We start from the raw sequence: 21,704 nt of genomic DNA, 5'->3' as shown, positions 1-21,704 counted from the left end.
AAGTTATAATGTATTCTCACCTCAACAGTGATGTTTCTTGTTTTACTTTTAAAGGGAAATACCATTTTGAGTTTGTAGGGGCACTGTGTAAGCTATTTGAGTTGTTAAATGCAGTAATGCGATTTCTTTTTATTACATCGCTACAGAAGAGGATTAAAGTGCGTATGAGGTATTTCTGTAAAACAAAACTGGCAAAGGAAACGTAACTTTCTGGGGAGTTCCTTAAAGACGTGTTCCGGTTTCCCCTTTAGCATGCAGTGCTCCGGCCGTGCGTGTTACACTGTAAAGTGAAGGAACGATCTGTTTTCACAGCGAGTCGGGCGATCGGCTGGTCCAGTGTCCGATCTGGTGGTGCCTGATAGTCAATAGTCTCTTATTTTGGGAGGCTGAAGCTGAAGATGACCTGACAGTCGGTTTGGAAGGCAGTCACTGAGATACCTGAGCATATTTGCACCCACTGGGAGACGTGACAATGCGCTGCCTGGTTTTTGTGAGTATTTAATGCATGTCAGATTGATACAGACGCATGGTGGGTGAATAGATGGAGCTCCTACCCCCCCCCCCCCATCCCACCCACCCCCACCAGCCTGTTTATCAAGAGTTCTGCTTTGCACATCGCTGTCGAAAAAGTTTCTGTGAATGCTTGATGAAGTTTAGCTGCTTTTATATCGTTCCCGGTGCGAGACAGTCTACATTTGGAACAGGAAACGTTTTTCATTGATGCGAAGTCACTTGTAAGACATGAATGGCAACCAGCAATCTAATGAAATATATTTAATTTGTTCCTAATGTTGTGTTAATGTGAAGGTTAATATATTTCATCTGTATAGCTTATTCACTGCTCGGTTCTGTATTCCTCGATTACCAAACATTTCAATTGAGTTCTAGATGACCTAAGAGATTTTTTTTATTTGTAGTTATGTAGCAAGTATATATCAAGACTCAAGGGGAAAAAAAACTTTTCAAAGTCTGCCAAAGAGAGCTGTTTCTTAACCAGCAATGTGTCATTTGGCGTGTTCTCGCCTTGGCTTTCAGCGACTGACCGCCCTTCTGGCGTTATTTCCACGCGTCCGTTTAATCCCGATCGCAGCTGCCGTGCGGATTAGACGCGCTTCGGCCAGGAGTGCAGCAGAGTTTGTTGACCGGTGCTTTGTTGCTGGGGCTGTGCACGCTGTCCGGACAAAAGCTTTCCTGTGTTTGGAGGCTCGGGCTGTAGAAGGCCTGGGCTGGCTTTGCAAATAAGGCAGCTGAAAGTAAGCGGGGGGGGGGGTGACTTCATTCAGTTGCTTCTGCGACTTCCAGCGCACTGTTTTTGCTCTCTCGTCATTCATTATACTTCAGTTTTTCTCTTACCTTTACAACCGTGATTCTCTATGTCTGATATACAGCAGATACGTAAATAGATGGCGGAGTGCCCTTATATCTGTTTCACGATGTTTTGAGTTTTAGCTGCACAAACAGCTCCCACTGTACATGAGTCCGGCTGACATTTCTCGCGGGTGTGATTTACAGGTGGATCAGATGTTATGTAACTGAGACCACATACCAAGGGTTCCCTTTGATTTCTTTCATCGCTTCACAATGCATCGGTGCGCTGGGTCCGGTCGGTGAATAAGCGCGTGTGCGCAAGTGCGTCGGTCGAAGCTCTCTGCTGTGGGTTTTTTACTGTGCTTTTTTGTGATATACATCTGCGCGTACAAGCTTATGTCGAACAGACCAGGAAACCACGTTGGAATAATTTGTAGCTGTTTTTTTCAGACTGTTGGTAAACATTTCCTTACCAGAAGCTTGTGAGTGAGCTACTGGCTGTATTAAAAAAAAAAGTGGTATTCTTGAAAGCAATTTTAACATTTTATGGCCCTGTCCCGTTTTTATTTTCCCCTTTAAATTTCTGAAGTAGCCTAGATTACAGAAGCGAGCTCTTAACAGATGCCAAAATAATTTCCTTTTTATCTGCGTTTGGGAAGTGCATTGAGGAGAACGTTTCTCTTTGTTATGCCCAAATAACCAGCACAAAGTGTCTTCAGAAATATCAGGGTGCACGAGGGAACTGTACAACTCATGTGCAACAAAATAAAGTAACTGGAAGTGGGACTGGCACCGCACTTTTAAAGTTACTGAGTAGCTGTTGTAAGAAGGGCAGCACTCTGCATGTGTTTTTTTTCTACCTAGGCTCTGCTGTCAGTTTTGTTACCTCACCTTCAGCTTTTCATCTTCATGAGACCTAGTGCCGTACGAGGGGGTTTCCCAGGAAGGTGGTTAGGTGGTTCCCATGACAACCAGGGCTGGCGGGCTGCTCATGTGAATGCATGTGGCACCGGGGCACCTTTTCCAGGGTAGAGGTGGACCGAGTCGGACAGAAATGGCCAGAGAGCGAGCGAGCGAGCGAGTGAGCGAGCCAGTAAAGGAGACCTTGTGTAGTGTTCAGGGGTTGTGGTTCTGGTGCTGAGCAAACTCATACTATAATATTTATGAGAATAAAAATTGTTGTATTTTATCGCAGAATATTTATTTCTGTTACCCAATATTCAGTTTATCTTTTTTCAGGGTATTTTATTTGTGTACTTTTTGCACTGCATTTACTTGATTGCACTCTGTACTCTTTTTTTCACCATATATGTCAGTTTATCTGCACTGCATTTTCCTGCTGTACACACCAAAACATCCCCCTCATGTCAATAAAGTGCATCTTATTAGTACTAGTAAAATAACAATAATAATAATAACATTAATAACAACAATAACAATATTTAATGTTTAGAAAACAGCATTATGTTTGCAATGTGGATGCAGTAGGTAAGTCGGTGTTGCTGTATATCCATGTCGGCTTCTACTCCTCAGACTGTTTCTAAACACTGTCATGGTTCTGTTTGTTCCACAGTTCCTCCTCTTCCCCTCTGCCTCCTGTGTTTCCCAGACCTCGAGTGCACTATAACCCCCCCCCCCACACACACACACACACACACACACACACCAAAAAAAAGAGGTTTAAATCCCGCCAGTCCTGACCTCGGCTGCCTCTGAGGACTTTCCTGTAGGAGGATTCCTGGGTCATTCATCTCTGCTCTCCCTTTGGTCCAAGCCATTGCCGGGACACTGTGCGCCTTTACTGATTGGTCAGTTAAGGCCTTGTGATCGTGCTGTGTTAATAGACCAGGTTGATGGAGACCTGAGTGGTTGTGAACCCTCCCCTACCACCCTGAAGTGGTCTTTCGGTAATTTGGTTTGGTTTGGCCTGATGCTGCATTGGGGCCTCCAGCCAGCAGGGGGAAGCATACATTTATTTAAAATGTATTTACTACATTCTCCAGATCACAGCTACCCTTCTTGTTTCGCCCAGGACGTGTTCCAGGTGAGACGAGAAGCAGGAGACTTACTGCGGATCGTGGGGTGTGGATTTATTTTTTTCTTCTTTATTTTGTTCTCCTCCTCCTCCGGGAGGATTTATTACTGCCCAGGAGTGACACCCATCACTTGACCAGAGGGTGTGCAAGCAATTACCAGCAGTCACTTAGATGGAACTGTGCTGTTTGGGTGTGTTTTGTCACACTAAAGCCTATCCGTCTTTGTTACACGAAAGCCTTCTCTCTCTCTCTCTCTCTCTCTCTCTCTCTCTCTCTAAACAAAACAATTACAAATTAAGCAAAATGCAGGTTGGAAGAGGCCCAAAGAAAATGCATTCCGAAAAGGCATGAAATAGCATTTTCTTGTGTAATATATAGCCAACAAAGGACAATTATATAAAATCTATTTAGGACACCACTATTGACAGAGGACTTGCGAGTGGATGCCACATTGTGTGGGAATAGTGCCGCCGTCGACCGCAGTTTTGTTTTTTATTTTCAGTAACAGCTCGTATGGCGACAACGAGACGTGATTGTGTTTCTGCAGCTACACCTCCCCCACTGCACGTAGCACCTTTTCTTTTTCACCTCCCTGTCCCGTGGATGTAGTTCATGTTTTCTTGCATTATTAGTCAAACGTTGGTGTTTTGGGGAGGAAACGAAACACAAAAATGTGCTGACAAAAGCCCGGAGGCTGACCGTATTGGTGTTTACTGTTTTCGTTAGAGGGCCCGGCCTCCCCCTGGCGGTGCCGCCCGCCTTTGTCAAAGCGCAGAGGTGGGGACACTGTACCCGGCCCAGGTCCCGACTACCAGGCCACCGGCAGCCTCGGGCAAACTGGCCGAAACTGCATTGCTTACTGTTTACGGTTTACTAATGTTTGTTTGCAGAATACAATCAGACGTTCAGATGCTCCTCGTCTTACGATGGGATTCCGATGAACCCATCGTAAGTGGAAAGTATCGTAAGTCGAATATGAATATGGCGTGACAAGTACTGTCACTAACTAGCTAGCTGCTAACTACCAAATACCGATAACTGAAAAGTAAATAAATGAATATAAGCATAATTTGGTTAAACACAGAAAAAAAACACCACTCTACAGAGACTGGAGGTGCGGCTGCTTGGATGCTGTCATCGCCGGCATCAGTAGACGTATCGTACGGCATGTCGCTGAGCCCGGGAACAGACCAAAAATTAGAGCTGACTGCTGAATGTGCGTCGCTATCGCGCCATCGTAAACATCGGAAGTCAAAATATCGTAAAGTGAGCAGCACCTGTAGCTACTCTTCTCTTTATTTGCCAATCTCTCACGTGCACCTTTCAAAGTCTGAAACCACTGTGTGCTCCACCTTCCCCCAGTTCTATAAACCCCCATCACCTCGCCTTGCTCCCCCATAACACCCCCCCCCCCCCCACTTGCGGCTCACAGTCACCGCCCTCTGTCTGCCTGCTGCTTTCACAGCTATCGCTTTTCCAAAATTCGCCCCCTTCTCATCTCCCCGCTTAGGGTGTTGCGGGCTTTAAGGCGCTGGATCCTCGTACCTCAGTACTTTATAAGAACCTTATTTAATTTTTACACTATTTATTTTTGTTATTATGATGTTAAATCATTTAGAAGTTGTAGTTTCTTAAGCTTCCCCCTTTAACTGCCTGCAGTCCTCACAGATGAAGTTTGTCACTCAGCCCGTGGACGCAGAGCATCAGCTTAGCAAGGTCGTCGTTTGCACCACGGCGGAGCTGAACGGCATGAGGCACATTCACAGGTTTTCTTCTCAGATTAGGCCCGGTCGTGACTGGGCTTCATCCGCTCGCAGATAGAGAGGGCGTCGGCATGTGGGAAGGCACTTCCGCAAATAAAAAGCAAATGAAGTTAAACTGCATTCGAAGGAAGGCTTCACCTGTTAAGTGTGCCTCTGTTTTTGGGGAGTGGTCTGTGGGGCTGTGGAAACCATTTAGTCTGGGCCAGCGTGGTTGTTTTGGGATCTCACCTTAAAGGGGGGAGGATACGTTCTCATCTTCTCTCCCGCCCATCCGCTCCCCCGCCCTCCAGATCGGTCGCACTTTGACAACCCTTTACGGGCCCTCCAGGCTTGGAGATCAGCAGCTCACCTCCTGACCATGTTCTGGGATGGGCTCCCATTATCATGGCATGGGGACTGAAGTGCTTCATTACTTCAGCTAAACCACTCGGTTATTTACATATATATATTTTTTTTAATTGCCTTTCTTGATTTCGAAAGTAAGAAGCTATTTTTGCCATACTGCAGCGGTGTCAAAACCTGTATTGTAACACGGCTACGCAACGCGCACCACCTCGCGCTTTGAAAGTCGGAGAGGTGTGAGATTTGGCTCTGCGCCGGTCGGGCCTGCGTGCGATACTCGTGATAAGACCTCAGGGCGTCTTCGCTGCTATCGAATTTCCACCAAAAGTGACACGTTTTGCCGGCTGTTTCTGGCCTGTCACTCCTCCTCAGGTATGCGCGCTCTCTGCTAAGGTTGGTTTTACGACGTTAGCCATCCGCACGTGGTGCTGAACTGCATAGCCTTTCCACAGTGTGAACTGTGTCCCGTGCTGTCGTGAGGAGATACTGTGTCTGTTATCACTTCTTCTTCTGACTATCCATCCATTACTGAACAAACTGGATGTCGAGTTTGATGGCCGTAACCAATTGCAACCACCAGCTAAGGCCTTATGCTCTTTTTGTTTTTTTGTGTTTTGTGTTTAGGTACAAAACGCCCTGCAGAAATACCTAAAAGCAGTGCTCACCTGCACCTCTGTTCTCGCATGGCTGCCGCCTATGTGGGTGTATTCATCGGGGAGTTAATAAGGATTTATGGCTTAATTACCCCTCATGTTAAACATCTGAAACATTCTGCTTGAGTTTTTTTTTTTTTTTCTTTCTTTTTTAATAAGTAGACCTGCTTGGCACGCTCAGTTGTTGGCAGTCTTGAAAATGCAACGCGCTCTGCCAGTTTGTATATACAGAAGAATTCGAGAAGCTTTGTATTTCTTACCTTCACGTTTAAATTCTGTGCACGTCCCAGTACATGCCGAGTTAAGGAGGGAACCGAGAGCAGGGAGTTCTGCAGCTGTAAGACGGGTCCATATGGCTAAGCTGACTGGCTAAGCTGACTGGCTAAGCTGACTGGCTAACCTGATTGGCTAAGCTGAGTGTTCCCCTACCGGCTGTGGAGTTGCTGATTCTGTGACTCTGATTGGTCACTCCATGAACTCTATTTGTCATCCCCGTTACTGATTTGGTAGCAGACCTGTCCCCTGTCTCCAAACTCAGCCAATCAGTGGGCTCCACTGTGCACACAAATCCCAAGCCTTTCGTGAAGGGAAGCCCCCCCCCTGTACCCCCCCCCCCCCCGTACCCCCCACCCCCCCCCCCCCGATGCGTTGCCCTGTATGCCATGATAGTTGACGATGGGAGTGAAATGCTGTCTGATAATAGCTGGCTGCCTGGTTTGACTTCCATTGATGATGATGAACTGCTGGTTTTCCTTCCACAACTCTTGCGATCTCTTCCTCATGCAATTAGCTCATCATTGTTGTTGTTGTGTGTCCCCCCCCCCAATAATTTATCAGTCACATTGATCATTTTGTTTTTGACTCTTTGCTCAGACCGGGTTGCCCATCCTGCCTGCTCCAGCCCCCGTCTTCACGGCTAAGCTCAGATAGGCTCCGCCCTTGAGGCACATAAAGGCCGGGAGGTTTGCATCCCTCTAAGCAGGGCTGGCTTCTCGCTCCCCCCTCCCCCCCACCCCCCGACGCAAGGCTTGTGGAGATCTGTTGTTTCGACAGCCGCAAGTTCGCCACCCTGGGTGGTTCTGTCGCACTTGTGGAACGTCCGTGTCTGGAGAGCAGCGAGAGCTAAAGTCTGTGCTAAAATCTGTGGCTTTTATTTCAGCACGAAACCCGAAAGCCAAGCCACATTCCCCCTGCCCCCTCATTTCTGAAATTGTCCACCAGGGGTGCTGTGCAAACCAAATTTGTGGGTAGGCACCCTTTCAAAACCACCCACAGGACATAAAAAATACACATACTCGGATATTAATGTTCTGAAAACCTTGTCTAACTATTATACATTCAGACATGTCCAGCTAACCTTGTTTACAGCAGCTGAGATGTTAGTCGTGAATGTTATGATGTGAGAACTTGAGAATGTGTAGAGCTGATTGGTAGAAGACAGGAATTATGGTGGAGGGGATTAAGAGATGCGATCTAACGGAGGGAGCTCCCTCGTTGGCCACATTCCCCTGACTGCAAGTTTACTGCAGGTTTAACAACGTATTTGCATGTAGGCATGTTATTGGTTGATTGAACAATGAATTTATGCATTTCGTTCTTGCATAATATTGGGTAGGCACGGGCCTATCTAAATTGACAGAGACAATGCCACTGCCGTCCACTCAGCTGCAGCGGAACCGTCATCAGGTCATCCAATCCCAATGACCCAACCTCGATGAAGGATCATCTGCCTGTTGCCCCCTAGTGGCCCGTGAAGTACGAAGCGGTGCTTTTGAAATACTGACTGCTGTGCTTCTGTTTGAACAGGGACTGGAGGGAGAAGAGGCTTGAGCACCTTTGGGGGGAATCTGGGCAGGGAAGCAGGACACCTGCCCTCACTACGCCAGCAGTGAAGATGGCTCCTTCCGTCCTCCTCCTGGATTGGAGCAGACACGCCAAGGACACGTGGTGACATGGTGATCATTCACAGAAAGACGCTGGAAAAGAAGAAGAAGGCCAATGATGTAATGACCAGGGGTTCCCGTTTGGAGCTGGTAAGATGTTTGCAAAAAAAAAAACGGTTTTGGCATCTTCTAAAGCGAGTGTCGTTTGTATTTTTAGTATCTGTACATGTTCAGACATGTTTTTAAATCTTCGACGGGCCGCTTTGAAAGAGTATGACTAACACCTTTCATTTGTTTGATGTCACTTATAATACTTAATACAATTACAGTTCACCTGAGGAGATGAGGATGAGTCACGCTCACTGATTATGACAATCTCGCTGGTAAATCTGCTCTGTACTGTTCCTCGAGCCTCTTTGGCCGGAAGCGTGTGCTGAAATGATAGCTAGACCTGAAGGGGAAAAAAGGGGAGAAAGCACTTGAGCATATCGGAAGGGGGTTCGAGGAGACTTGGAGATCAGCCTCAACCGGGCCTGCTCGACTTTCCAGTGAACGGCGGCTAAGCAGGAAACCCTGAGGATTGTGGGAAATCAACAATGGGCTGAGACGGCGGTGGAAGGCCCCGTTGGGGTTATTTATAGCACGGCTGATGAAAGGGATGTTTTTGCTTTCTGCTGTGATTGCGCTGCCGTCCTGGTAATTGTTATCATAAGGGCCTGCCTTTGTTATATTTTATCCGGGGGCCTGGTTTTCGAACGATCGTTTGGGGTGTGCGCCTCGATAACGAGAGCGTCGGTGGCGCGTGGGCGGGAGCCAGCGGTCGTGGAAGGTCCCGGGGGTGACCTCATCACCCTTGGTATGACCTGGTCCTGTGACAGGCAGGGGGAGAGAAGGGCACAGCGGCCCTTGGAAAAGGTACAGTGAACTGGCCCAGCCAATGCCGCGTGCAAATTTGGGCCTATTGTCTTATGTCAAAGTAATGTACGGGTTGGTGTGGAGAGAGAAGCCAGCACTTCCTGTTTGCTCGTGAGAAACACGCAGCCAGGGTTACAGTCAGCCCTGCCCACAGCCTTGGGTTCGAAAGCGCCGGAAGGGAGGGGGATTGGAAATGGGGTTTTTCTCCACCGTTCTGAGCAGTTGTGCTTTTTGTCTGCAGTGTGGCCCTCCAACCATGAGCCAAGGGACAACGCTGTTCTCCCATGGAGGTGGGGGTGAGTCCTCTTTCGTCCGCCTGCGCTTTGTACCCCCAACCCTGTGGGAGAGGGAAGACCCCCCCCCCCCCCCCTGCAGGCCAGACCTGTCATCTCAGCCTCTGCGATCTGAGCAGAGATGTGGAGGAACAGGATGGCCATTGTTAAGAGTCTGCCTGCCTCGGTTCGGAAACAGATTGCGTGCTGCTCGGGTCATGAAACTTTTAACGGGGTCAGAGTTCAAATTATGGCATTTAAAGGGTGCTGATGAATACATGCAGTCTTTACTTGTTTATATTAATTACTTTTTTTTTACCTGGGGGATTAAGGGCTCATTTTTAATTACCTATTAGTCTTGGGAGGGGTGTGGAAGTGTATTTTTAGGGCTGGGCTTGAATTAACTACTAGTTAGTGGGAATAATGGAATTATTTAAGTTTCCTGGATGGTTACAATCCTCCATATTTAGATCAAAATCTAAGATGGTACAGGACCATTGTTTAACGGCAAGCTTGAGTGTTTGTTTGGATGTTGTCTTCGGCTGGGGGGGGTGTTCGCTTCTGCCCAGGGGTTGGCAGCTGGACGGGTAGCTGACCCGCAGCTTGGAAACTGTCCGCAGGCACCGAGTATCTGAACGGTACCGATTGTCTGTTTTCCACGGACCAAAGGTCACACCCCGACTGAACCCTGAGAGAAACTCCATCCTCCCCTCCACCGTAGCAGAGAGACGTGGTTCAAATCGGCCGGGGTTTGATCAGGCGCCAGATCTGTACCCCCGAGCTCGGCTGCGCTTCCCTTTCTGCCTGTGTGTACCTTGGCTCATATACCCAGCATTTGCCTCTGCGTAAAATTAGAAAGGTGATTGTGACTAAACACAGAATCCCATACTGCCCCCCGAGGATGGCGCTTCAATAGTGCTTAACATTGTGGATCGGTACTATTCAGAGGGTGTTGGTTCTAGTCCCAGAGGTAGTAAAGACACGACCCGTGTGAACCTCTCCCGTGCCACACTGCCACCCTTTGCTCCTGCGACAGGCAGCTGCCCCCCGCCCCCCGCCTCCACCGTTGCTCAGCAGATGTTGTGGACGACGTCAAGTGCAGCCTTGCAAGCCCCCCCCCCCCCCCCAGAGGTGGCAGTCTGCCAGCGACCACAGTCTTCTATTTCTGTCTCCCCTTGTTCCTGGCCCCGGCTCTGCTATTGATAATGCTTGTTTGGGGGGAACCAGTCAGGCATACTTAGCCCCCCCCCCCCCAAACAGCTGATCAGTTTTAGTTATATATCACAAGATCTCCATGCTAATCATACTTAGTGCTTTATAGTGCCGTGTAAGCATGCGAGTCGGCATGTAGGTGAACGTGTAGTTATGCTAGTCAAGAGCTCCTGATGCATTAATACGGATTGCTAGCCTATGGCTGGCTGATGTTGAGGTGATTTATCGATTAGTGGGGGGCCCCCCAGGGCCCCCTCTCCGCGATGGCGATTACCGTTCATGGTGTCCAAAGGGAAGCAGGCTTGCCTGCTTCTCGAACTGGAAATCGATTCTTTATTGCGGAGTCACTGAGAGACTTTTCTTTGTTTGCCTTAGACCTCGGCAGGGAGCAGATGCCGTGAATATCTTTGTTATTTTTCCTAGGTATCGCTTTTAAAATAACATTCCTATATGGTGACACCGGCATTTAGTTGCCCCCCCCCCAGGTCTGGGTACGCTTTCCTTTTCCCGTACTGCCCAAGTGACGAAACCATGTGTGCTGCACTGGGAAATGAAACCCGAAAATCTTTATTTTTATTACTTATGAAACGAAAATGCAATAAGCAGGTTCCTCTTATGATGAAAGCATAGGGCCGACGCCCTGGTGTGTGTCGGGGCGTGTGCGGCGCTCGTCTAGCTGACCTGGTGTGTGTCGGGGCATGTGCGGAGCTCGTCTAGCTGACCTGGTGTGTGTTGGGGCGTGTGCGGCGCTCGTCTAGCTGACCTGGTGTGTCGGGGTGTGTGCGGCGCTCGTCTAGCTGACCTGGTGTGTGTCGGGGCGTGTGCGGCGCTCGTCTAGCTGACCTGGTGTGTGTCGGGGCGTGTGCGGCGCTCGTCTAGCTGACCTGGTGTGTGTCTGGGCGTGTGCGGCGCTCATCTAGCTGACCTGGTGTGTGTCGGGGCGTGTGCGGCGCTCGTCTAGCTGACCTGGTGTGTGTCGGCGCGTGTGCGGCGCTCGTCTAGCTGACCTGGTGTGTTTCGGGGCGTGTGCGGCGCTCGTCTAGCTGACCTGGTGTGTGTCGGGGCGTGTGCGGCGCTCGTCTAGCTGACCTGGTGTGTGTCGGGGCGTGTGCGGCGCTCGTCTAGCTGACCTGGTGTGTGTCGGGGCGTGTGCGGCGCTCGTCTAGCTGACCTGGTGTGTGTCGGGGCGTGTGCGGCGCTCGTCTAGCTGACCTGATGTGTCGGGGCGTGTGCGGCGCTCGTCTAGCTGACCTGATGTGTCGGGGCGTGTGCGGCGCTCGTCTAGCTGACCTGGTGTGTGTCGGGGCGTGTGCGGCGCTCGTCTAGCTGACCTGATGTGTCGGGGCGTGTGCGGCGCTCGTCTAGCTGACCTGACCTTTCTCTCTGTGCGTTACAGGCACGGGCATGTGGGGAGACATCAGCCACTGCCTCACCATCCAACAGGAGGTGCCAGGTGCTGGTCTGGACAGCCTTTGGGATGCGGGCACTGGCGGCGGTATCACCAGTCTGATTCGCGACTTGAAGCTGAGCGAAGGCAAGGCGGCCCCCTACCCGTCAGTGGTGGTGGCGGCGGCGCCCCCTAGTAAGCGTCAGTGCCGTTCCCTGTCCTGCTCAGACGAGCCGCCTGGCAGCCGGAGCGCGTGGAAACCCCAGGGCTCGCGGGTGTGGATGACGGTGGAGAAGCGCCGTTGCCACAGCGGGGGCAGCGTGCAGCGCGGTGCCTCACAGCCAGGGGGCGCATTCCCTGCCATGCAACGTAGCTCCAGTTTCAGCCTGCCTACCCGTGCCAATGGCCTCCCTGAACTGCCCTCCTTTAGCTTCACCAGCATGCCCTCGCCCTCCTCCTCATTGGCGGAGCCCCCGCACGTCCTCTATCTCTCTCAGGAACAAGTCGGCCCCCCCGGAGGGCAGGAGGCCTCCCCCGCCACCTCCCCGGACTCCACGCCAGAGCTGGGCCGGCGGATGGGTGCAGGCGGGCTGGCGAGGAGCCACTCGCAGCCCTGCGCGCTCAACGAGCGCAAGATCGGCATGAAACGCAGGAGGCTGGAGGAGGTGCGGGAGCAGAGGCCGTCCCTAGACTTGGCCAAGATGACCCAGGTCAGTTTTCCACAGGGGCGGGGGGGGGGGGGGTTGGCACGCTCTGCTTGTCATCAGAAGGTTGCTGGTTCAAATCCCTGACTCGGCAGAGTGGGGCTCTCAACCCACAGTTGTTCCATGGACTGGCTTACCCTGCTTTACCCTGCTTGAAGCTGTCAGCTTGCATTGTTGCATCTTGTAATGTATAATATGTGGAAGCAGATGGAATGCTTGAAATTAGCCCAAAGACCAAAACCCCGTCTGAAAGTTGAAACCCCAAACTACGTGCTGAATCTGAAAGCTTGAAGCACCAAAACAAATCACTGCCATGGGCAGTTGCTGCAGAATTCCCCTGATTAGGGCTGATTCGACTCATGGAGGACGGAACAGCCTTTCGCGGCCTGAGCTTCTGCTGAAAGGGCCTCCTCCATCACCGTGCAGGAAGAACATGACCCTCAGAGCTCCACGCGCTCGGTAAACAGGCGCGATCTCATCACGGTGGAGGGGGCAGGGGGTTATACTTGCGTCATTTTCATAGAAAAGAGACCCGGAGGCCGTAATCGAGACAGGAACTCATTGGCCACGGCGATACGTGCGGGAAACAGATGGCGGTGGGCAGAGCTGGAAAGTTCAGATACAAAAGGTACAAATCCGGACCAAAATTTTCTTTCAACCATCCAGTTCAGTATAAAGAGTCACAGTCAAAGAGGACTCAGCTGGTTAGTTGAAACAAAATCATGGTCTGGATTTCTACTTTCTGGACCTGAACTTCCTAAACTACGGTGGCGGGGACTGTCATGGGGCGGGCGCTGATGTTTGGATTGCCTCAGTCATCTGCGACTAACCCCCCCCCCCCCCCCCCCGTCTCTATAGCCACATCTGGGCGAGTCGCATGAGACAGAATGGACCTCCATGCTGTTACGAAGCTGATAAACTGCAGCTTCTAGAACCTTCTGGCTAAGTGTCTCCTGTGTGAGCTTCCGTTTAGGCAGTCAGTGATGGGGCGGTTTCTGTGCTCGTCTGGTAGGAGAATGAAATAAATTTTTAATTTGAATTTTGAACTGTAGCCGTTTCCCCGAGAGACGGTCCTGCAGCATTTAGATGCTCCTGGATCACCCAGGTTTCTGGGATGTTTCGATAACATCATTCACTTCATCCTTTTATTGTGAGGTGTACACAGTGAAAGCTGGATTTTAAATATTAATTACAAGACAATGTATTACTGTTCATCTATTTATTTTGAAAGGCCGTACGTATTCCCTTAAATTTTTTTAGCTAGTGCTCAGATGTCGTAGCTTTATAAGCGTGACAGACGTGATTTGCTCCACAGGAAGCTGCTTGCTAGGTCTTTAGCTCAGGCAGTGCACAAGCCTGACCCAGGGTCCTTGCAGACTATAAATACTTTACTGGCACAGAGCCTTGCTTGTAAAAAAGCCAGGCAAGTTTTCCTGGTCGGCACTCCGGCGTTCCAGAATGGTGCTCATCCCTTCCGTATCTACCCTGCATTTCCTGTTGGGGGGGGGGGGGGGGGTGTCCTGTCGTTTTGACATATTGGGCCACTCCTTTGTCTTTTAGTAAATCAAGTGGCGAGCTCTTTGATCGTTAAGCTGAATGCCTGTTTTGGGGGAATTGTAAACTGTCATTTGTGGGGACAGCAGGCAGCTCAGGCGTGGGATACCTAAGTGTGTCACCCTGAATGCAAGTTAGAACTCTTGGTTTTATCTAACTTTTTCTTATGACAAACGTGTTTCTAGATGTGCTTTTACTGGATCTGCCTGTCTCTCTCTGTCTCTCTGTCTCTGTCTCTCTGTCTCTGTCTCTCTCTGTCTGTCTCTCTCTGTCTCTCTGTCTCTGTCTTTCTCTGTCTGTCTCTCTGTCTGTCTGTCTCTCTCTGTCTGTCTCTCTCTCTATGTCTCTCTCTGTCTCTCTCTGTCTCTGTCTGTCTCTCTGTCTTTACCATACTGTGCAAAAGTCTTAGACAGTCCAGAAAATGTTTTAATTGATCTTCATGTTAGTTTGACAGTCAAAATCATAGTTTTAAAGTTCCACCTCTCCTAAGATCATCCCAGTATTCACAGTAACTGTCCTAATTTGTGCACTTATTTTTTATACATATCATCTTTGGGCAATTAATACCTCATTCAGTTATTTAACTAATTACGTAAATTAATTGATTAATTAATTGGGTTGCTGGTGAAATTTAACAAATCTATGGAATGTCTGAGGTGCCCCCGAGGAGAGGTTTGGGAACTGAAGCGGTGTGCATCTAACCATCCAATGAGATATCAGTAACTGCCTGGTGAACAGAAGAGATTCATTTTCATCTTTCTTGTTACCCTTAATTTGCATTATGTTCTGATGTTGCATTTTTTTCCTGAGCAAATATAGATTTACTACCCAGGATAAAATGGATGTAGCAAGGACACACTCTGAATAGCAAATAAGGGGTACTTCAGTGACACCCACCCCCCCCCCCCCCCCCCCCCCACCGCCATACGATCCAGGATGCCTGGGAAATGGATCTTGCTACTTTGACCCCCCCCCCCCCGACAGATTTTTAGGCCATGTGTGGGAGAAAGCGCACTCCCAGAGAGACAGTGTAGTCCTGAGTGGTGGCTGTCCCTCCACATCCGCTCCAGATACTCAGACCCCCCCGCACTTCTCGGTTTCTGAGAGCTGCATGCACTTCTCGTTCCTGGGGTGGCACATGACTGAAACTGTGGTTCTGCAGTGCCGAGAAAAGATGGCAGTGCGTCAGGTGGCAGTGTCCCCAGTCACTATGCTGCTGGAACTTTTATTTCATTCTTCTCAGCTGCTGGGCCTCTTTGTGCAGGATGGAGGGGGGGGGCAGGGCTGTAGGTGGACAGGTCCCCTCAAGGTGCCGCCTGTTTGCGAATTTGCCGCATGCCCGAACGAGCACGTTCCCGTCGCCCAGCTACCTCAGGCGACCCACCACATAAAAACCTGGAGAAACTTTAAATCCATAAATCCAAACGATGACACCCCCCCCCCCCCCCAATGGCTTGTTTGCTGAAGGTCTCAGCAAAGCCAAGCCTGGTGGCCTTTCTGCCTTCGAGATGCGGGGGGGGGAGGGGGTAATGGACCGTGTGGCTGGAAAAAAGCAGACAATTTACAGTGCAAACACCCGGTTACCGTGGCGACGCCAGTGACACAGAGGGAGTGACTAACGCTGGACAGGGCTGACATGTATGGCAACATCAGGGATTTAGATAATGAAAATGGGCATTTCTGCTACTTTGCATTAAATTTTTACGCGGCCTTAAGTACACAAAATGAATGCTGTGCTGCGTCGCTCAGGGCGGCGTGTGAAGCTGATCGCTTGCTTTCTCTTCTCCTTGTTTTCACAGAAACTCTCGACTTTCTGCAGCCTCAGCTGTCCGGGCTTTACGGAGACTTCCTGCTGTAGCCCCGCCCCTCCCTGTAGCAACGGCACCAAGCAGCCGATTGGCTGCGACAGTCAGGGGGTGGAGCCTTGGCACATGGTGACGCGTCACGAAGACCCGTCTGGAAAGGAACCGGGTGGCTATTCAGCCGGAGGCGACGCGGGCGGGTGCTGGCTCGGCCCGTGCAGCTCCGGGACTGATGCGGAGCGGCTGGGTGGCGAGCTGGACATCGAGCAGATCGAGAGGAACTGATGCGAGTGTCTCTGATACGGGGGGGGAGCACAACACAGCCAGGCTCAGGATGGACATTACTGGCAGAATGTGGAGACCACCTGACTCCCAGTGAAGCACGCAATACAGAGAGAGTTCAGAAGGACCACAATGCTTTGCCAGCACCCTGGACACGCACAATCGTTTTATATATACGAGTATATATTATTCTTATTGTGATTGTTTTTTGGGATATATAAAAAAGGACCTACTTCACGTGCACTCATCCGGGGGGGGGGGGGGGGGGTGCTGCGGACTCTGATGCGACAGGTTCTCCCGTCATGGGGGGATGGGGGTGAATTTCACACCATAATTTTGTAATGGGGTGATTAGCACTTTGTGAAACCTCTTTGTCGCCTAAATCCCCCCCCCCCCCGTCACCCCCACAGCATTCCCTGTCGGGGAAAGAAAATGAGGACACATGAGAACCTGAAGGAAAGCACCCCAAGGTGGCTCATGGGAAACGCCGCCTTCTATAAATGGACACCCATCACGCACAGCACTGCTCAGTAGACGGCAGCGATATTTTGTAAAGACGGAGCAAACTGATGACCGATTCCTACATTTGGAGATTTGGTCAGCATCAGTTTTTTTTTTTTTTTTCTTTTTATGATTGTAGCAAAAAAATAAAATGAAATACAAATATTTCTATATAAATAAACACTGAATTGTAAAGCTATGTAAGAGAAATATTTCATAAGGTCACTTGTGAATAGGCCCTGAGATGTAAAAAGGGTTAAATTCATGAGTCACGCCGAACCGAAGTCTTAATAAAATGGTTCCTAGTATTTTTTTTAATTTTTTTTAAATAGTTGTCAAATTCCTGCAGCTTTACGGTTTTTGAAACCTGACCAAATGGCTTTTGGCTGCAATTTTTAGGGACTCTCTAGGTGAAATTCAAACGGCATTTCTTCCTAAGTGGCTTTGACTTTCAGTGCTGGCTATTTGACATTCGTTTATTTATTTTTTTTTAGCCCTGAGTTTTGGCTATGCATTATATGCGTCTAGCAGCACATGTAAAACGTAATTGATCCCATGAGGATGTCATATTCCAAAGGACGCCATAACGTGGATGATTGTAAATCCAGGAGATGCTCCCGAGTTCTCTGCCAGGGTGTTTCTCAAACTCCTTATAACTACCGGTCAAGCTCGCGATCTCTTTCCCCACGAGCAGGCATTTTCGAATCCTCTAAAGCTGTAATGCTGGGAAAAATAAAGATTCATTTTGGGCTAACTGGCAAAATTTTGCAAACTGCTAACGTTTTTCTTAGCGACACGCTACCTGAACGCGAAAGCATGTGGTGAGGTGCAGCTGGGCCTTTTCCTGATCGTGCCTTAGGCGCCGCCAGGCTGAGGCAGAGGCCCGGTTTGAGCTTGGATAGACCTGCACCCAGCACCCCCCAACGTAGCACTCATGGTCATCTTCTTCTTAGTGGCCCGTTCCTTTGGCAATGGTGCATTTTCAGGGCTTGTGGTTCTGTTGTTAGTGAAGTCGAAATATCAAGATCCTGTCCACAGTCCTACAAGAACCTTCTGTATGGACCATCCCTGATTCAGCAGGTGGTATGGCTTGGAAATGTAATAATAATGACACATTATTGATCCTTGTTGGGAAATACTCTTCTTTTCTACCCCATCTTGCTCTCCATGACACACAGAAAAGTGCTGCGACCATGGCAAAAAAAGGGGCTTGAACCAGCAACCTTCCAATCATAGACTCAGAGGCTTAGTTTGCGGAGTCACACACAAACATCTTAGTTACTGCTGTTTCCTTTGCATGCATAGGCTCTGATGAGATAAAGGATGAATTCTGGACCAGTGATTTCATAAGACACTGATACGCCCGGAGTTGACTTTTTTTTTTTTTTGCATGCTCTGACAACGTATGTGAGGCAGTTTCTTCACATCAGCGATCTTGTTTAATAAGATGGAGATTAATTTTACCCCGTGGCTACTCACAGTGATCAAAGTACCTTGATGGAGCATGCTGTCACTTAAAAGGAAAAAATAACAGCTACTGGAAAATCTCGTTTCATAATCATATTTACATTCTCATTCATATCTGACAGCTGATCGTTTTACTCTGCCTTTAAAAAGCTGTTGTTGTGATCGAGAGTTTGGCCAGCGTCGCCGTTAAACTGGATGTTTCGCCTCACTTTTAAAGAAACTGGAAAACCATGAGCTGAACGGATGACTGATTTCAGTGTTTACGGTTCATCTTGTAAAGGAAATGGAAAAAAATGCATTGGGCACAGGAATGGTTAGAGCGACCGATGGCTCTCCTAGATAACACACGAAGAAATATCAGTCGCAAGGCTAAGGATTAGAAAGAGATACGGCAAAACGTCTGCCAGGATCCCGCGTCTTTCCCCTGGTCTCCGAATGATTTCCAGAATAATCATGCATTGCCCCAGATATACACTGCCTGACCCAAAAAAATGTCTCACACTTTAATATTCCGTTGGACCACCTTTAGCTTTGATTATGGTGCACATTCGTTAATGCTTAATTTCTCCTCAAGATCTTGTTTTGATGACAGGTGAGTTTACCACTCTATAAAGTCTTTCAATGGGGTTAAGGTGAAGATTCTGTGGTGGCCAGTTCATGTCTGATAGCGATTCCTCACGCTCCCTGAACCGCTCTGAATCTTGCCGTTATCATCATCAAAGGTCCATTGATGGGATAACCGGCCCATTCAGTAGATTCAGGTGCCCAGCTGACTTCACTCTATTGCTGCATGACGTTGCTGAGCTGTAATACTGATCCAGTCATTGGCTCTTCAGTACTTGATGATTTAAATTGAAATGGTGGCGATATTTTTTTCGCCCGGGCAGTGTGTGTGTTTTCGAAGAGGTCAGTGGCACTTAAGCAGGACCACGTAGACTGACGTGTGGTACACACCGCTTGTAAGAGCAACTTGCCATCCAGAATCTAAAGATACCTTCGCTGGAACAGAGCTTGGTCAAGGCGTATGAAAGTTTCACTGAGTGACAGGCGTACATGGCAGATGGGTACGGAGCATTGTAACATTTCCTGGATCATGTTTTGTCTGACAGACACTGTCCACATGCCGACCGTTCTCAGGGTTGAGTCGTGCCTCTGTGCCGGGCTCCTGTCTAACACTGCCTTGAAGACCTGACATTTTCAGGCCCAAAGCATCGAAGTGGAATGGCATTATGTGAGAACATCCCGGAATAGTGCAAAAATAATAATCTTTCATATTGGCAGCTCCTGAGCTGAAAACACAGTCTCTTGCCTTTGCCACCTGCTGGAATGCACACCATTGACTTGAATTAACCACTGGCTTCCCCAGAAGGGCTGAATATGCTTCCGCCGTGCAGGCAGAAGGCTTTAAAACTTCAGTATTTCTATCTCTGCCGTTTTTAGAAATGCCTTTGTCTGCCTTCGCTTGAAGACAGCCTTATGGAAGAGCTCTTTCTGTTTCGGGGAAGCAACGTTATAGAGACGAAGCCGATGAGGGGAAAGGAGCATTAACTCGTGGAGCTGAAGACTTCTAAGTTAAAGACTGTGGTCGGATTAGCTGCTGATTATGGCGTGTTTAGAAAAGAAAGCTTTTAGAGCGAAAATCCTTTTTTGGGGGTTTAAAGTTATTAACGGTGTGTTTGTGAAGCTGCATGGCAGAGTCTCAACCTTGGCAACTGTGTTATGATTCTGAAAATGACATGATAAGTTTCTGAGACAACACCTAACTAGGTCCACGAGTTCAGTTGGCTAATCGGTCCGCTGTTTCAAGGAAATCGCCAGACACTCCGGTCGAAGCGTACGGGTGTGGTTCCCCAGCCACGGCCGGTTGGTGACCTTTGACCCGGTTCAGAGTTGGCTGTTTGTTGGGTGCCTGTCGTCGTGCGACTTACCACGTTCACACTGCACAGACTGTGTGCCAGCAGTATGGTGTGGGGGGCAGAAACTGCAGCCGGTGTTATGTGAAGGAATAAAATTAACAAGCCTGATTGTGTTTTTATCAATCAGAGCAGATGTTCCTGAATGCCACAGTGAGCTTCCAGCTTAGTGTGTCATCTCCTCCCTGGATGATGACCTTGGAAAAATGCTTTATAGTTTCGCCTTCAGTGTGCTCTACTTTGTGCATTCAAAAGCTGGGAACGCAGACTGTATGAATGAGCTTGTTGTACAATCTCCAAATATTAGCAGTACAAAATATATCACCACTAGGAGACAGACATAGTTATTGGCAAGTTATTACAAAATTATCTTACTCCACAACCATCCGTATAATCAAATCAGAAAAAAAATCATTCCGAAACACAGAAAAAGTTGTGCGTTTGACTCAAAACAACCGACAACATTTTACTAGATGTAACAGAAAGCTTACTGGCAGGGTTCAGTGGGGTGTGTTTCCCCGGAGACAGAGGCAGAATTACATGTTGATTAGCAAGGCCAAGGTCATAAATTCTGAGCATAATTTGCTTGTCTTTAAAGAGAACAGATTATATATTAAGTAAGTCTGTGCGATCAAATTTCACTTCACCAACTTTTTTTTTTAGGTTCCTCAGTTTGACAGTAGAGAAGTTGAGATGTGCCTCAAGGCAAACAAACAGTTTATTCATCTGTATTTTAACCGACTTCTGCCAACTGCCCATTGAAATTTAAAGATAAATGCCTTTGTTCCACCTTTAAACACAAGCTTCTTCAGTAAAGCCTGGTATCCGCCTATGTAAATAATGTGTAAATCTAAAGAAAATAGCAGCCATTGATATAGCACTGAAAAGTTTTCATTCCATAGCCAGTTTCTTGCTAAAATCAACGCACAAAAGTTTGACTGCATTGAATCAGCTAGATAAATGTCTTCAGTGTTTAAGAGCACTTTCATAATGCCACGTCCCATACTCTGGTCTCCATGAACATCTCGTAACTCCTGATGGAATGCCAAGAGTGTACGTTCATTGCTAGCCAGCATATGGGGTGCCCTACCGGATCGCTAGAAGAGTGACTGTGGAAGCGAGTGTTCCTTGGTCTGGTACGTAGAACAAAGGATGTTTGTTCCAGGACAGAAAGAACCCCGTATCAAAATAAAAGTCCCGCCTTTAGTCTTGCCCCTGCCCCAATGCTAGGCCCCTATAGATTGCCATCATGAGAATACCCAGAAGATAAACACCAGATCAACAGACTAAGCTGAGATGAAGGTATTCCACATGCATGATGGTAGCTAAGTACAGTTCCATAGGTTTAACAATGCGTTTACATCTTTTTAAGTGCTTAACTTCAACCTGAAACATCACATTATCTAAATACTGATGTCAGCAAAGAATCAAGGTCATTTGGACTTAAGACAACGGTTCCCTTATGTTATTTTTCACTGCTAATACATCCCAAAACACATATACCATAATCCAGGGGGATTTGGTGTTTGTATGGGTTGGCATATAATCACAGCAATATAGAATGTATCAAGATCTAGGGTATAATAATGCTGTAAACAGTACGTTTATCAGCAATGTCCCTCTGAATCTGGAATCTAAACACAAATTAAATGGTTTATCCAAATTCAGTTTTATTCAGCGACATTATGCCATACAGTGCAAAACGGACAG

The 21,704-nt window shown here is 48.4% G+C and overlaps 1 protein-coding gene and 1 long non-coding RNA gene across 7 annotated transcripts; one reads left to right on the top strand and one right to left on the bottom strand.

Annotated features, from left to right (window-relative positions):
• Positions 1-270: 270 nt before the first annotated feature.
• On the top strand, positions 271-16,932 carry fam53b (family with sequence similarity 53 member B). Of its 2 annotated transcripts, XM_048986812.1 has the most exons (5): positions 274-490; positions 7,909-8,135; positions 9,142-9,196; positions 11,781-12,481; positions 15,829-16,932. In XM_048986812.1, the coding sequence occupies exons 2-5, from the start codon at positions 8,055-8,057 to the stop codon at positions 16,114-16,116; spliced, it is 1,125 nt and encodes a 374-aa protein (XP_048842769.1). In that variant the 5' UTR covers positions 274-490; positions 7,909-8,054; the 3' UTR covers positions 16,117-16,932. The 2 variants fall into 2 exon arrangements, with proteins under 2 accessions (XP_048842770.1, XP_048842769.1); XM_048986813.1 differs by lacking the exon at positions 9,142-9,196 and having other exon boundaries at positions 271-490.
• LOC125715395 (uncharacterized) lies at positions 10,944-11,774 on the bottom strand. Of its 5 annotated transcripts, none has more exons than XR_007384047.1 (5): positions 11,675-11,774; positions 11,433-11,596; positions 11,310-11,391; positions 11,187-11,268; positions 10,944-11,065 (listed from the first exon to the last, which is right to left on the bottom strand). It is a non-coding gene; the product is annotated as an uncharacterized LOC125715395 (long non-coding RNA). The 5 variants fall into 5 exon arrangements; XR_007384050.1 differs by having other exon boundaries at positions 11,310-11,350; XR_007384049.1 differs by having other exon boundaries at positions 11,474-11,596.
• Positions 16,933-21,704: the final 4,772 nt, after the last annotated feature.

This window comes from Brienomyrus brachyistius, chromosome 20 (genome assembly GCF_023856365.1).
Source record: "Brienomyrus brachyistius isolate T26 chromosome 20, BBRACH_0.4, whole genome shotgun sequence".
Lineage (NCBI taxonomy): Eukaryota > Metazoa > Chordata > Actinopteri > Osteoglossiformes > Mormyridae > Brienomyrus > Brienomyrus brachyistius.
The sequence above is the reverse complement of the archived record's forward strand: the minus strand, read 5'-3'. Positions and strand labels throughout refer to the sequence as shown.

Coding starts and splice junctions, on each gene's coding strand:
- fam53b (XM_048986812.1), top strand. CDS start 8,055: ATGGTGATCATTCACAGAAAGACGCTGGAAAAGAAGAAGAAGGCCAAT. Junction 8,136..9,141: donor GGGGTTCCCGTTTGGAGCTG/GTAAGATGTTTG, acceptor TTTTGTCTGCAG/TGTGGCCCTCCAACCATGAG. Junction 12,482..15,828: donor ACTTGGCCAAGATGACCCAG/GTCAGTTTTCCA, acceptor TTGTTTTCACAG/AAACTCTCGACTTTCTGCAG.